Below are 14,932 nucleotides of genomic sequence, written 5' to 3'. Positions count from 1 at the left end.
GAGTATTTGGCCCGAAAGTCTCAAAAAGGAAACAAGTGGCCGACAAAACATTAATCCATATGAGCACACGCACACAGAAGCGTCTATCTGACAATTTCCGTGTTCTTTTCTAGCTTGCTTTTAAAGTTTGAAGTTTCGTGCGATGTTTTTTCCATCCCGTTTGTTGCAACTATTGCAAAAATACCAAACAAGAAGATTCAAGCGCTGACCTGGGTGCGCACAAGATAAGTTGTCGCTGCCATTTGTCGAGAGCGCATGGAATCGTGTAAATAAACCGCTTTTCGGTGTGTATATCGTATCACAATTTGAGTAAACTCTCTCTTTGTGTTTCTGTGGCTTTAAAGAAAACGTGTTGAAGCGACACCACTTACAATCGTTCTTATTGTGTTGCAGTCACCAAATCACGCTGTTCCTTATTATGGATGCGTTTCGCATCGCGCATTCGTCAAAAGTCGGTTGTGAGGCTTCTAAAAAAGTGCTAAACTCCTGAAGATCGCTGTTCACAATATACAACACAGGGGGTATATTTACGAAACGATGCGAGTTCGTTTCGTGCGTACACACCTCGAAACACGCGCGCTGTTGTGGTGTCGAGTGCGAGTGCGGCGCCAATTTGTTATTCGTCCGTTCGCCCGTTGTGAAGCAAAGTCAGTTACTACGTTCCAAAAGCGATCAATCTCGATAATTTTAACATATTCACATCATCTCCATCCGTGTGGAAAACCCGACAAAATAGTTGGAAAGTTTGTATCAGAATGATTGACGGAGGTAAACTGATTGCTGACCACAAAAAGTTTAAAAGTTTATTTTTCTGCGTAAACATACCATAAACCTCGGAGTTTGCCACTGATGTGCAGCAAATCAACGTGAAATGCAATAAAGTCGCCGATACTCTTTCGCGTGCTACCATGTCTACTTTGCAAACGCAAACCTTGGATTTCATCTTCGAAACTTAGTCAACTATGCAACAAACCTGCGAAGTACAGACGTATAGAACAGCTTTGAATGGCTTTCACCTTTGGGACGTGAATATTTCTGGTGTTAAGCTTTTACGCGACGTGTCACTTGGTAATCCACTTCAGGTAGCGCGCCCGAGGCCGCTAGGAAGACATTCACGTCACGTACGCCAACCAGAACGTTACCAGGCGTGACGACTGCCCGCTACTGGAGGGGGGTGATGCAATCCACAATTTTGATGAATTCATGCTAACAATACATGGCAAGGTACTTTCGCACGATGTAAGAAAATATTAAGACGACTTCAGTGTCTTCGCTATCCCCTGAAACCACCTCGAAGACTCGTAAGGATTGAAAACGTTAAAGGACCCAAAGGCAATTTAGACTTTGCTTTTGTTTCGAAAGATTCAACGGGGGCTTCCTCCCTTCAATTTGCTAATGGAAGATCTGTGCGTCAACAGTTGAACAGATTTGTACTGAACATGGCGTATGTGAAAATACCAACGTCACTAACTACAGTAAGCTACTTCAACAAAGCTAGATTTGAGTTTCACGTTAAAACTTAATGACTTTGCTCGGGATGTCAATGGGAATGAGCGGACGTATCATGTGAACATGTTGGATGAGTTTGCGTGAAACCTACGATAAAACTTAATGACTTTGATCAGGATATCGATGGAAATGAGCGGACGTATCATGTGAACATGTGGTATGAGTTCACGTAAAACCAACGATGAAACTTAGGACGAACAGACGACCGGTTGTTCCCAGTGAGTGTTATAGATGGCGATGGTGATACCAACGATGCGTGACGATGAGGAGTTACTGGGAATCAAGTTGGACCGAAAACCGACGACCGAACAAATGTCACAAGTGGTTGTGAAAATAATTCGTCTTTCTTTTTTATCATCTCTGTGGTTTTGTTTGTTTCAACACACCTCAATTTTTCACTGGTACTAACTTTTACATGTATTTACGAAGATTTCAATACAACTCTATCTATTTTGTTAACTTCTATTTACGGTCTTTAAAACAAACAGAGCCGCTAATTTTTGTGTGGCTTCTAGCCTTGCTTTTAGCGGTTATTTGTTACTGCAGGTTAACCAAAACTAGAAGCTAGTTGGAGTTGGACACTAATTTATGTCAAAGGGTTTTCCGCTGTAGTACGTATAATGCTCCCAAGGGAGACCCTGATTTCAGGGGAGGAGGCAGAGGAGCAGGACGTTGGTAACGTGAAGAGGGCGAACGAACGTCCTTCCCATCTACATGTGATGAAGGGACTCACATGGGTGTGATTGTGTTGCATTATATTGCAGAACTATCTGACACCTTGATGCGTCCTTCTACAGATTTTCACATCCAAGTGTTTGAACACCCGCATGTTACACTACGTGCTTCGGACTGCGCAGGAATTATGCCCGATGAGTAAGGTGTGGTGTACTAAACACACTGTGGCAACTACGACGTGGTCGATATTGGGGAGACTGACCGCGCATTACGAACACGACTGAAAAAACATCAGCGTGAGTCTACGGGAACAACGACTTAGCAGCTTGTAGCGAGTTTGGTGCATAGGATAGATCTAAAAATGGCATAATCTTCAGAATGTCACTAAATTATAGTTGGGGTATAGTGGAAATACAACGGTGAAGCATTACATAGCGATATGACGACAGTAAACATTTAAAGAACTAATTCTGTAACTTTGTTTCTCTTCGTGCGTGGATTTATGCACGCGACACTTACAAAAGTTCGTGTGTGTTGGACGAATTCCGACTAAGACATGAAATCACTCACCGGTTTCGTCAACAGTTTAATCTTCTCGGATAAATGTTTGGCACCAAGACTTGTCAGACCGCATCTACCCAGATCCACTTGTTCAATGTTTCGGATGCAGTCGGCCACGTAAACCGCCCCACGGTCTTCTATATTGTTGAGAGAGAGGTTGAGCATCTTCAGCTGAATGAAATACCATCCAAGTTAAACATGATGCAAATATAAAAAACACAAGGAATCAAACATATATTGGCCTTTTACCCATGCATTTTTCGCACTTTAAATCTGCTGTTCGCATGCATTGTAACTGACTATTTCTTAGCGCTAAAAATAAAAGCTGCAACCGCAAGCTTCCAAGGTACTTTCGTACAGATGAAACCAACTACGTTTTAATGCGTTGGAATCGACCTGGTTTCCTCCCTTCCATTTGTAAGATCTGTGCGCCAACAGTTAAACAGATTGGTAACTGAACATGGCGTATGTGAAAACACCAACGTCACTAACTACAGTAACCTACTTTATCAAGGCTAGATTTTAGGTTCACGAAAACCTAATGACATGGGATGTCAATGGTTATGGACTCGCTTCGAGGCGTTCTAACATAAAGTTGCAACCACTTTAACTGGTGAAGATTTACTGGAATATTCCACGCAAGTTGGAATCTGAAAATGCCGATACCGTCAAGCTAACCACATCTTGGCCTTCATAACCACATGTATCCCTACAGCATGTAAAAGAATAGTTTACACTTAGGAACATCAAGGCCGATAAAACAAAGCTTTTCCGCGTAGTGCTTGTAGTAGATTAGGACACAGTGCGTCGACAGATTGGTATTTTGGAATCACCAACTGATAGAGACAAATGTGCAGACACTTTTGATCTTTTTCGCCAGGAGCGCGCTTCACGCTGATTCAACTTACCTTCCTTAGGCGACCGTAATCCATCGGCGTTAATGCACGAGATGCTGGCTTTGTTAGCCGATCATTACACGTGCTTCCTGTTTAAACACTTGTTAAGCAAACATGCCCGAAGACATTCGTATTGTTATTGCAAGTGAGTAATTGGTTGACCTTGGGTTTCAACGTGCGGATTTATTGTGGCAGGCACGAACCACAACGTCCGAGTTTTTTTTGTAACAGAGAAAAGAGTCGCGCAACTCTGCAAACATTTGGCAAGCCCGACGTTCCTGACATGTGCTTTTACCATAAACGTTTCGGTCAAAAAGCACGGTAATGTTGTCCACCATCTTCAAGCAAAACTCCGAAGTCGTTGCCTGTAATGGCAAACCAGCCGGCCTTTTCCTTGCACGCCATTCCCGCCGAAATTTTCTAATCGACACGGGCATCGAAGTGAGTGCCATGTCTCCACAAACACTAGAGATATTGCATTGAAATCTGCTAAGTTCGATTGCTGCATCCACCACGGCCACAAGATTATGACAAAAAAATTTCGCCTGTAAATTTATTTTGGTCGTCCCAGCAACATGGACGAAAAGTGTGTTTGACGTTATTCATGGACATTCTCACCCATCTATCCGCATCACCAAGCAGCTTATTGCATCCAACTTTGGTTGGTTGGATTGCGCAGGCAACTTTGTCTGTCGGAATGGTGCGTTTCTTCAGGTACTGTACATCACTCTAACACGAGAAATGCAGGATTCTCGTTAAGTCTAAACCTTTCCGACATTTATCAAGTTACGAGCGAAGGTTTGTTGCATCCGCTTAAGTTGGCTTGGACTTGCTTTGCCCAGCCACTTTGGAGGTTTCCGCGGTGCAATCACATAAAACTAGAATAAACGCTGAATAAAAATAATCCAGAAAGTATTGAGACGGAAACGAATCGGCAGAAGAACTAACAGCCACTGTCGGGCGATGTAGTTCGAAATCAACGAACTGAAACGCGTGAATCTACGCAACCGAGACAGTTGTCCCGGGATCCCTTCCGCGTTTGTTAACCTAATGATCGACAGGGAATTATTGTGCGTCTAACCAGACACTGCCTGAGTCGTAGGAGAATGGAAAAAATCTTCATCTATAGGAGAAATAAATGCCATAAAGTTGACACCAGACTATTGGCTTTACCGGTGTCGAACTCCAAGTAATGTCGAACATCATAACAATCGAAGACTGTTACGGATTGTCAAACACCAGCAGACCATCCCCAATTACCGATCCAGTAGACGTTTGTCTTGTGGTTGAATTAAAAGTCTTTTATCAAAGTATGCGCCAAAGCACGAGTGTGCAGTATTCCAAATACGTTGGAATGAATCACCCGTGTTGTTATAAATACGAGTTGGTTCTTGGTTCGACTTAAAGTTCTTTACAATGTGCCACAGTTACCGGTTCCACCGCCAATGTTGGGGACGAGCAAATAGGCCTCCCGGAGGTGTTGCGAATTGCTCGCATTTGTCCGGTATCTTGCGATGCAACTTGCCGCTACCAATCGTACTTGTTCATTTTGATTCATGAAATAATCTATGTATTATTTACTCCTTGCAACAAGTGTAATTTTTCGCGAATATAAACATGTCATTTGAAATTGTACTGTGTTCGACGATATTTTTCACATCAGCTTGCATGAAGTTTATGACGATGCTGAACTCTGACCTCGATTCCTGTGAGAATATTTAGGCCAAAAGCGTTTTTTCTCGATGAAATATTTAGCTAGGATTGCTCTGGATTGCCAGTATTATTAATGTTTCGGTTATAGATTGCTCACCGATTGTGTGTCTGTTACGGTTATGAATATCATCGAGCAATTATGTTCTCAGCTTGGTCCGAGATATCGGATCAAAAGGAATTGCTGAGAAACCGACATTGTAGCGTAGAACGGAAATCATTCTCGTCACAACATTTTTGAGCAATGTTTTTCGCTTTGGTGTGCGTCTGTTGTCACGGTGTCGACGACGTAACGATGTGAACTCGTTTCGTGCGTACACACCGCGAGACACGCGCGCTGTTGCGGGGTCGATTGAGAGCGCGAGGCCAATTTGTAGCTCGTCCGTTCGCTCGTCATAAAGCTAAGTTAGTTACCATGTTCCGAATGCGGTCGTTCTCGATAATATTAACAAGTTCACATTATCTCCATCCGTGTGGAACACACAAAAAAATAGTTGCAGGCACTTGCATTCTTCAGCCGTCAGATGCGGATGCCCGAAATCTATCACAGCGCTTTTCTCATCAATTCAGTTTTATTGTTGAAATAGGATAGAATCCCTACCGTTATTACGTTCACCATAACATTTACCCGTCGCACCATTACGTTTCATAAGTACAAAATCACTCGTGAATACGTGTTTGTTTGCAAGAATGGGCACCGGCTCCATTTAAATTCACTTATGTTTGACATTGCAAGACGGGAAACACAAAATATGATGTGTTGTTTATATCTGACACCACTTAAACTCTGTTCGATTACCACCGTCAATAATATGATGGCGAATAATATCGTCGAAATACACATTGCACACAAAGACAGAAAATCTGTTTTGAGTTAAGGTAACACTATGTCTGGTAGCGTCAGCAACGAGTAAACAGCTACCATGAGTTTATAACTTTACTCCGTCGTGGTTGCGCATGTTATTATCGTGGACGTTATTCAGAAGATTTGATTTAAAACGAAATTAATCTTTTCTAATCTTTTATGCCGTTATCACAAAATGACCAAACATCGAAATAACACATATCTAACGCCAAAACTAAGCGCACAAACAATGACAATATTCAGTTGTTTGTGCAACAAGAATTGACGACTGTGGTGTCATATTGCGATCAAAATGACGACTAGGACCGAAACGATGCAGCTATGGACGCGCTTCTTTTAAATAATTGATTTATCTGACGAAGAAGACTTTATATTGGAAAGAGTTAAAACACCATACACAAAATACCGTGGTTTTTTTATTGCGGACCAAACATATTATGTCCCAACCAACCCAAATATTTGGGAAAGTCCAATGAATCCCCCTCCCCAGGATTTCCGCCATGACTACAGAAATGCACAAACAACATCTTACCGGTTTGATTCTCCTTTGAATCACGAAGGTGAGATTCTCTAGGTCGGTCGGGATGAGCGATGAACGACTGAGGTCGAGCTCATCAGGGAGTAAGGAGGACACGGATGAAGTTATCTCCTCATCGTTCGCTTCATGAGCCCAGCTGCAACATTGAAGTATCGCTTGGTTGGTTGGTTCCCCCACATACGACGATGCGAGATTCTTCAGCAGCTTCTTCTTAGCTTTCCAATCTTCAAGTGAACATCCGGGAACTACGGCTTCAATATCGTTGAAAACTGAAGAATCACAAATTCCGAACGCGAACTTGGCAACAACCTCCCATCTGTCCTTGGTAAGTCGGGTGTATTGTTTCTTGAATTCTTTTAAAGGCATGATCGTCATCAGGTAAACCGCGGAGAAGAATTCTTGCCAAATGAGATGTGAAAAATATCTACGTTTATGTCCGTCCAGTATTGTCAACTTTAAGTTTCCCTGCTTTGTAATTGAGGTATTCAGAAAAGCATGAACTGTGGAGTCATTCAGTTTTGCGCTTTTGAAATCCTGTACTTTGAATACAACTTTCTTGTTCCGAAACCCGTCCCAGGCCAGTTTTGATAGTTTGTTCAACTGTGGATTTTCATCCTTAAGGTGTTCAGTCTGTGAGTATTGAACACAAGTAGATGCCAGAACACGGGTAAGCGAAATATGCTGAATATCATCATCATGACTCATCAGATAGTTGACAGTCAGTATGAAATTAACCGGAACGTAACAGTAAGAGAACATATTGGTGCTTTGTTCAAGTTTGTTCTGTACAGAGTCATATCTTGCACCGCATATCTGTTGTCCAAGTTCTCTCTGTGAGTTTGGCGTTAAGCCGAGTATCTGAGCAATAAACCTTGGTCGATGTGAAGGATGGAGTTTGTAGAATGGAGCTGGTCGTGACGTGAATATCTTCCGGGAACGTGGAAGCAAATTTCCACTCAATAAATGCTTGAGATAAACTTCTGCTTTGTTCTCTTTATCCAACAGGGGTGTGGGAGCTTTACTTGAGAATTTAAAAGCTGCTTCATCAACTCCGTCGAAAACCAAGAGAACGTCTGGATCACCATTGATTGCTTGCATTATGCCCAGAGCTACCTCTGGATTGTATTCCCAGCTAAGTAGCATTGCATGGAGGAGAAACCGAAGGAAAGTCATGTTTGTTTTGAAATTTATATTTCGGATTACAATGTAGAAGATGAAGGATATTTTCCCAAACAACTCTCTATGCAAAGCTTGTAAAGCCCATTTTTTGCATGAAGTAGTTTTTCCGATACCCGCTTGACCGAGAACGCCAACAATATTTCCATGCTTTTCCACGTACTCGAGTTTTGCTTCCACTTGTTCGGGTTCAAATTTCGTTTCTGCTTCTCTCTGTGCTGTTTGCTTTGCACGAGTAAACATTTCTTCAGGGCTGATGTCACCAGATGGTCGATCAAAAACTTTAGCCAACTCCTCTCTACGATGGTAATGTCCTTCTGCTTGAAACTCGTCATCAATTTGTTGTGGTTTGCTGACTATGGATAGGTTGACTGGTGTTATGTTTCGTTGGGTAAATTCTGCAAGTGATGATTCTTCACTGGCGATGGATTCCACTTTATCTAATAAAATTGACTTCAGTTCTTCGCCTACAACAAGGTTTTTTTTACTTTTTTTTGTATAGCGTGTCAGGTTTTTAGTAGAACAAAAAATGGTTGCTTACTCGTTAGTTTTTGTACAAGTGATCGTAGTTGTAAGTTAAAGTATAAACCACTTGTTCTTCGTTTTCTTTTTTTGTTTTTTTCTTTAAATAAAGAGGTTCATCGATCTTTATTTTCACCTGAAGGACGCATATTGGTATTTTTATGAAAATAAGTGTTGGACGCGGGAAATGCCCACCGTGTACATCTTTGTCACAATGGAAAGGACACGTCACAAACCAAACCAGGGATGCATAGGGCTCAATTTTTCAGTTTATTGATCGCAGATGCGTGTGCCGTTGCCATGGCGAATTTTAGCGTGTTTGGGGCTGTTTTGGTGGAGTTTTGGGCTATTTCAATCAGGTTGTTACTAACTGGCGGGTGCTGCTGAAAATTATGGTAAAAATGGAGCAAAAATTCAGGCTGTATTTGTGGAAAAATGAATCGTTTTTTGAGTGGCCGATCTTTCGTGATTTTATGAAAGGTCCATTCTAGATCAACATATTTTATTCAAAAATAGCCACAAAAATTGGTTTAGCCACCCCCTGTTAGTCAATATTTTGACAAAAAAGCAACAAAAAATTTAAGCTTGATTTTGCAGAAAAATGAATCGTTCAACTACCCACTCATTTGCATTTTTCCAACTCTTCTCTATGCAATGGCATCGAATTTGGTTACTGAAAAAGTGCCAAAGTGAAACAGGATTCCTGCAATTTAATACCCACTTAGGTCCTTTATTCGTTATTCACGTCTACTTATACGTTTTATTTTTTTCACTCACTTTATTGTTTGTCATGATTTGTTTTACCCTTAGTTTGATACGCTTGAGTAGTTTTGTTTTTAAGGTAGATGTGTGACGCGTTGATTGGTCGAGATGATGGCGGGCTAAATATTCAGTGACATAACCCGGTTGTTTACTTGTGGTGGCTCATAAAGATGTTGAAATTGTTTTGAGATAAACTTGGGGGCTAAATTGTGCAGGTAGATTATTGTAATGTTTTGTGTTCCCTTCAGAATAATCTTAAGTGAATTTATTCCGCAAACAACGAAGAATAATCACATAACTGATTTGAGAGAGAAGAACTAAATGTTTGTCGGTTGATGCTGACAGGAGGACAATGAAGTCCTTATCAGCGAGCACCACTATGGTCAGGTATACGAGAAATTCTAATAGCTGCGACCCAAACTTTATTAAATTGTACACAAATGTCTACAACATAAACAAAAGAAGGAAAATGAAACAAACAGCAAACTACAGCTAAAATATCAAATAAAATATCAAACAACAATATTACATTGCAAGAGTGAGTTAATAAAAACAACGCAATCCCAGTTTGTATCGAATCAATGTGAGTACCAGCATAATAATAAGAACAATCCGTTATACTACAAAGCCGAAAGCAGATAATCTGTGTCATGAAATAATCCAGTCATCGATAATTTATGAACATTCAAATTGCATGTGAGGTAATCGTGTATGCATGATTATAATGAAGGGGGCATAATTAGCCAAAGAATCGAAATTCCTGAACTAAACCAACACAATAGCTGGGAATGACCACGGGGCGAATGTAAGGAATGACGTTGCATTGAAATTGCAGGCTGGACAACGGCGTGGGATTCAATGGCCACCCCTTTGTATTTCTTTATTTGTTGAGGTAAGTGGTTCTGCCCACACTACGTTTGTAAAAGGTTCACATGGAAACGTGTCATGTGTTGTGTTGAAAAAAAAAGGGTTACTAAAGATTGATGCCAAAGATATTATTAAGGATTCACTATACCCTACTACATCAAAATAAAATACAAACCAAAGGTTGTTGGGTCGATAAAAACAAGCCACTATTAGCAACATGCAAAGCCGTCGATTGCGGTCGTATTGACGCCAGCTCGTCACGTGCGTAAACACTGCGAAATACTTGTGACGTTGCAGGGTCACGTGCCAGCAAGCCGTCGATTCTTAATTCGTCCATAAGTTCACGAGGGGAAATTCGTAATCACTTTTCGAAAGTGGTCCAACTCGATGATATTGTCGAATTTGCAAAATGCAATTATAGCCACTGGTGTTGCGAGCACCGTTTTATATTGCACTTCCAAGCGCACCGAACCGGAACGTCTGAGGTCAAACGTTGCCAAGTCACAGTGGTCGGGCGTCAGATCCACACAGAAAAGGCAGTAGCCGCGCGGGTACGAGCGATATTCCGTTTGATTGATTCGTGTGACGAGTGTTTGTCTCTGTAAATAGCGATAAACAGCTTCCACTGTATCGGCCGTTTTGAAAATCCGGTTGGTATGCTTTTGCAGGATGTATACGTCCGACCACGTGTAACGATAAGTGATTAATGTTCATGTGCTTAAACTCAAATGGATTTCGTCCCCAAGCGCCGTTGTAAGCGACGCCGTTCACGAAGTCCACGACAACCCTGACAGGAACCTGCCCGGTCAAGAGTGTATCGCACACGGTCCTTAAACTCCCACCGACGATCGTAAATATACGCGAACTTCCGAACGACGCAGTGGGTACACGGCCGAATGAGATTGAAACGTTTTCTGATAGACCAAATTGATTTTCGATTTACCCTTTGTATGCATAATTGTTGCTGGCTGGACTCACTGTCTTATTATTGAGAGATAGTTCTATTTGACAGAAATTCGCGTGCGCAAAATATTTCGACGGTGCCCCTGTGATATCGGCGTCCACGGGGTTTGGTAAGGGCTCCCCACCGTTAGGTTAAGCAAGCTCGTCACAACCTCGGAGTATTTCATGATAATCTGAAGCACGAACACCACCTTCGATTGAGGTACGTCTCAGCCGAAAAAGCACCACTCAACGCTTCTTCTTGAGAACCCTTCTAATCGCTCGTCCATCGATCCAGGAGTTAAACTGCTCGCCGTAATGTCGCCACTTCACCAGGTATTGTTTGACGTCACGCCTTTTTCTCGTTCGCAAAATTTTCAGCTCCTCCAATGTATGTCTCCTTTCCACATGCTGTAATTCCTGCTCGTAAAATGTTCCCCTTGTAATGTCACCGCTGTAATCACGCACTTAGTAAGTCGGTATGCGCCCACTACTATGAATAAGAAATATCTCCTGACTCCGCTGGGGAACGCTGCTCTTTTTAAAGCGAGCTGTGGCGCGAACGGGTGCATCGATCGGAAGCCCACAGGTATCCGGACAAGACTACTCGTCGTACAAATTATTCCAAACTTCTTCCTCGTTCGCATGACTGACCGCGACCAGGGTCATGCCATTGCTACGATGATGGCTATGATTGTAACTCGCCACTATTTGCGACAGCACATCGATAAACTTTTCACTGTCGACGCTCGTCAAATAGCGCCACACTCGATCTTTCTGCGTTCGATTAAATCGTTCCACGACAGACGTTTTCGTTTCCTGAATATATGGGACGTAAAATCGAATTTGATGCCTGAAAGCCATATCTGAAAGACCCCGTTCAAAAACTCACGACCCTCATCGGTTTGAAACGGATCCGGTCGACTGGAGAGCCAGCGCTTCGCAATAGCATGGCTGACGACCACCGCGGCACGCAGACGGTCCACGCCATCCAAGCTACCAGGATGAGCAGGATTAAGGTAAGTAGCACCTAAATCTCTTGCCGTCGCGTCAATGACTCACGTACAATGTGTGAAGTGGAAGGGATTGGAGCCGGCGCAGACCTTTTACCCAAAAGCGTCTTGGGCGCGTTCTGGTGATTTAGAGCCACGATAAATTCAGCCTCACCGGTCGGTTGCAAGTTTCGCGGTTCCCTTTTCCGCAACACACTGTGTATCAGGTCATCAATATATATGAGATCGCGTTTTCCTTTCAAAACTAATTCGCCCGACGGCAAAAAATCAATACCTGGCGCTTCCCGAATAAACGAAACTAAAGAATCCGCTTTAACTTGAAGTGTTTTGGGCATCGTCCGGATGACGCGTTGTGCAATCGACTGCTTTCGTTCGGTAGCGTCGTCGGTTGGGCGCTCGATTATCGTCACCTCCATGGGTTTATTCGCCTGCTCCTTGCTGAGGAACTGATAGCGCTGCAGGGCTTGACCATAAATCTTCTCCTTTTACTCATCAGACCTTGTATCAAGTAATTGTTATCATGACATGCCTTGGCCTATTCCACGCCGCTGAAATGTCGGATTTGTATCGCAACCTAAACGCGTGAAGCGAGCATGGTACTTTCGATCGAGACCGAAACAGTATGTAACTGTATTTTTAAGTATTTAAAATGCATTGTGTCACAAATTGTTGTGTTCAATGCGCTTATATGTCCAAGGATTTTGACGTACTGTACAGCCTTTGTTCATTCTGGGGTGGCAAGTAACCCATGTGTGACAACACTTTATTCTACCAATGTTTACTCACATTTTTCCTGTATTTGTGATTGTAAGTTGGGCTGTTGTGGTGTTGTATGTTGAACAACGTTGACCTGTTGTCCCATCATCATAACAGGTCCGGTATAGACCGGTCCAGTTGTGTGGATGTGTTTCTCCCCGAAATGAACTTTGCGAGGTTTCTGGATATTCTGCACGTTGTAATGTGGTATAAAAATCAAAAGCATAAGAGGCTGTTACGTGTACTCGATGTGTAGTTGATGTAACGAAACTTTTCTATCGAAAAGTTACACCAATCTTAAACAGAATATTTTGTATCAACAAATTATTCTAGTTCATCAGAAATAAACAACATATGGGTTGGGACTCAAAGGAAAATCTAACGTCGTCACGCAGTAATTGAAAATACCAGCAGGCCCAGCAACGTTTACCACACAGGGGAGTCACCGACTTACAATTTCACGTTCTCCAGATGTCCCTGGAACATCAACTACGTTATGTTGGCTGGTCGTTGGTACAACATCCAACATTTGTTCTGGATTTTCTTCACGTTTAGGAACAGTTTGATTCACATCTTCATCTCCATCACTCGATTCCTTACTGGAGCTATGTTGTGATGAGTCATCCGTCGTTCGTGATGACTAAGCAAAATCACACATTACAACATTGTAGTAAAGTTATATTTTCTAATTGCAATCTCTGCATTGTTCTGTCTTACCACTACACGACGTGCAGATGTCCCTGGAACATCAACTATGTCATGTTGGCTGGTCGTTGGTAGAACATCCAACGTTTGTGAGAGATCTTCCACAGCTCTTGAACTCCCAACTTGATTGATAGATATATGTTTAAGTGTTGTATGGAACATGTTAATTTTAATCGCATTTAACTAATTTGTGAACTTGCATGAAGCTAAAGTTACAGCAGTTAAACTATTTCATGTGGATTTCTGGAGCGCTCATATATTTATAAAGGTTGACTCGTCGTCACCTGGTTCTTGTGGAGCAGGAGATGACATATTTGTCTTCAAGTTTCAACGTTACTTCTATGTTTGCTGAAAATAAAAAAATTAATGTGAAAATAAAACTCACGATTTTATAAATCTTCAAGACAAACAAAGACCATGTGACAGTTAAGATATTCATTTTACGACGTTTCGGTCGTTACAATGATCACCGCACCATTTTTTCCGCTGGCCTGCATTTCACATTGAGAATAATTGTAGTAACAATCGATACGTCTGTAACATTAATTCCGTGGAAGTTACATAACTTGTTCTTATCATAGAGATATTATAACAACATACACTAGAGTTTTGATCAACAACCAGTTTGATTGGATAGTTTGTGACACGACAACATTGTTGATAATTAACGGTGTAAGTTTGTTCCAACATAATTGAATGTAATGATAATGATAATAGTAATGTGGTTTAAACCTCAATGGTCAGGATGCTGGCAGAAAAAATGATGCGAAGTTTTGTTGCTGCAGTGGTGTACAGTTTAATGCTAGCGGCCAGTTTGAACGAAAGTTGAGTTACTCCTATGCATTTATCGTTTTTAGACGCATTACGGTCCTTGTGAATATAAAGATAACCAACCTGGCCGCGGGTTTAGCTTGAATAAAGTTTAATCCTTTTACCAATCGCCACTTGGACGTTAGGCGGAATGGAGATTTTAAAGAAACTAGTACATAAGTAACCTAAAAAAAACAAACATTTTCATCGAAAAATTACATTGTCTACAACCTAAAGCTAACTTTATTGTGTTACCAAGGTCATTGGCAAGATATTGGCAGTCACGTAGGCATGGTGGTTGCAATATCACCTGACCACCGCCCATTAAAGGGAATTTATAGATTCGCACTAAACATCCCAGCAAAGTGATATTGACAAGACGCCCAAACCCAACTGCTGCACAACTTTTATCTGACGTTGGATTCACAAATCCTTATTTGACAAACATCAACCTAACCTAAAACTGATAAGGCGATGGCATATTTGCAAACTTTGAGCAAGATTCACTGAAGTTATAAACAACAAAATATCACGAATGTACTTTCCTTAAAGTAGTTCTTAAACTTTCGCAACCACAGCAACTTCACGTTCATCTAAACCCAGCCTGTCAAAAGCTATTTAATCA

The 14,932-nt window shown here is 41.7% G+C and overlaps 1 protein-coding gene across 5 annotated transcripts in view; it reads right to left on the bottom strand.

The window, feature by feature from the left end:
* The window catches only part of LOC145906580 (protein NLRC5-like), a 72,262-nt gene extending 57,330 nt beyond the window's left edge, over nucleotides 1–14,932 (bottom strand). For 2 of the 5 annotated variants that reach the window (XM_082994012.1, XM_082994017.1), the window contains exons 1-7: nucleotides 14,392–14,931; nucleotides 13,782–13,845; nucleotides 13,510–13,619; nucleotides 13,247–13,432; nucleotides 12,823–12,982; nucleotides 6,749–8,397; nucleotides 2,755–2,916 (exon numbers count right to left, since the gene is read on the bottom strand). In XM_082994012.1, the coding sequence (XP_082850138.1) occupies nucleotides 2,755–2,916; nucleotides 6,749–8,397; nucleotides 12,823–12,982; nucleotides 13,247–13,432; nucleotides 13,510–13,619; nucleotides 13,782–13,809 (2,295 nt within the window). In that variant the 5' untranslated portion in view covers nucleotides 13,810–13,845; nucleotides 14,392–14,931. Of the gene's footprint in view, nucleotides 1–2,754; nucleotides 2,917–6,748; nucleotides 8,398–12,822; nucleotides 12,983–13,246; nucleotides 13,433–13,509; nucleotides 13,620–13,781; nucleotides 13,846–14,229; nucleotides 14,367–14,391 lie in introns of those variants that run through there. The other 3 variants (XM_082994014.1, XM_082994016.1, XM_082994013.1) reach the window with 3 other exon arrangements.

The sequence above is a fragment of the Ascidia mentula genome, chromosome 6, assembly GCF_947561715.1.
Source record: "Ascidia mentula chromosome 6, kaAscMent1.1, whole genome shotgun sequence".
Classification (NCBI taxonomy): Eukaryota; Metazoa; Chordata; class Ascidiacea; order Phlebobranchia; family Ascidiidae; genus Ascidia; species Ascidia mentula.
Note: the sequence above shows the minus strand (reverse complement) of the source record. Positions and strands in the feature narration are given on the sequence as shown.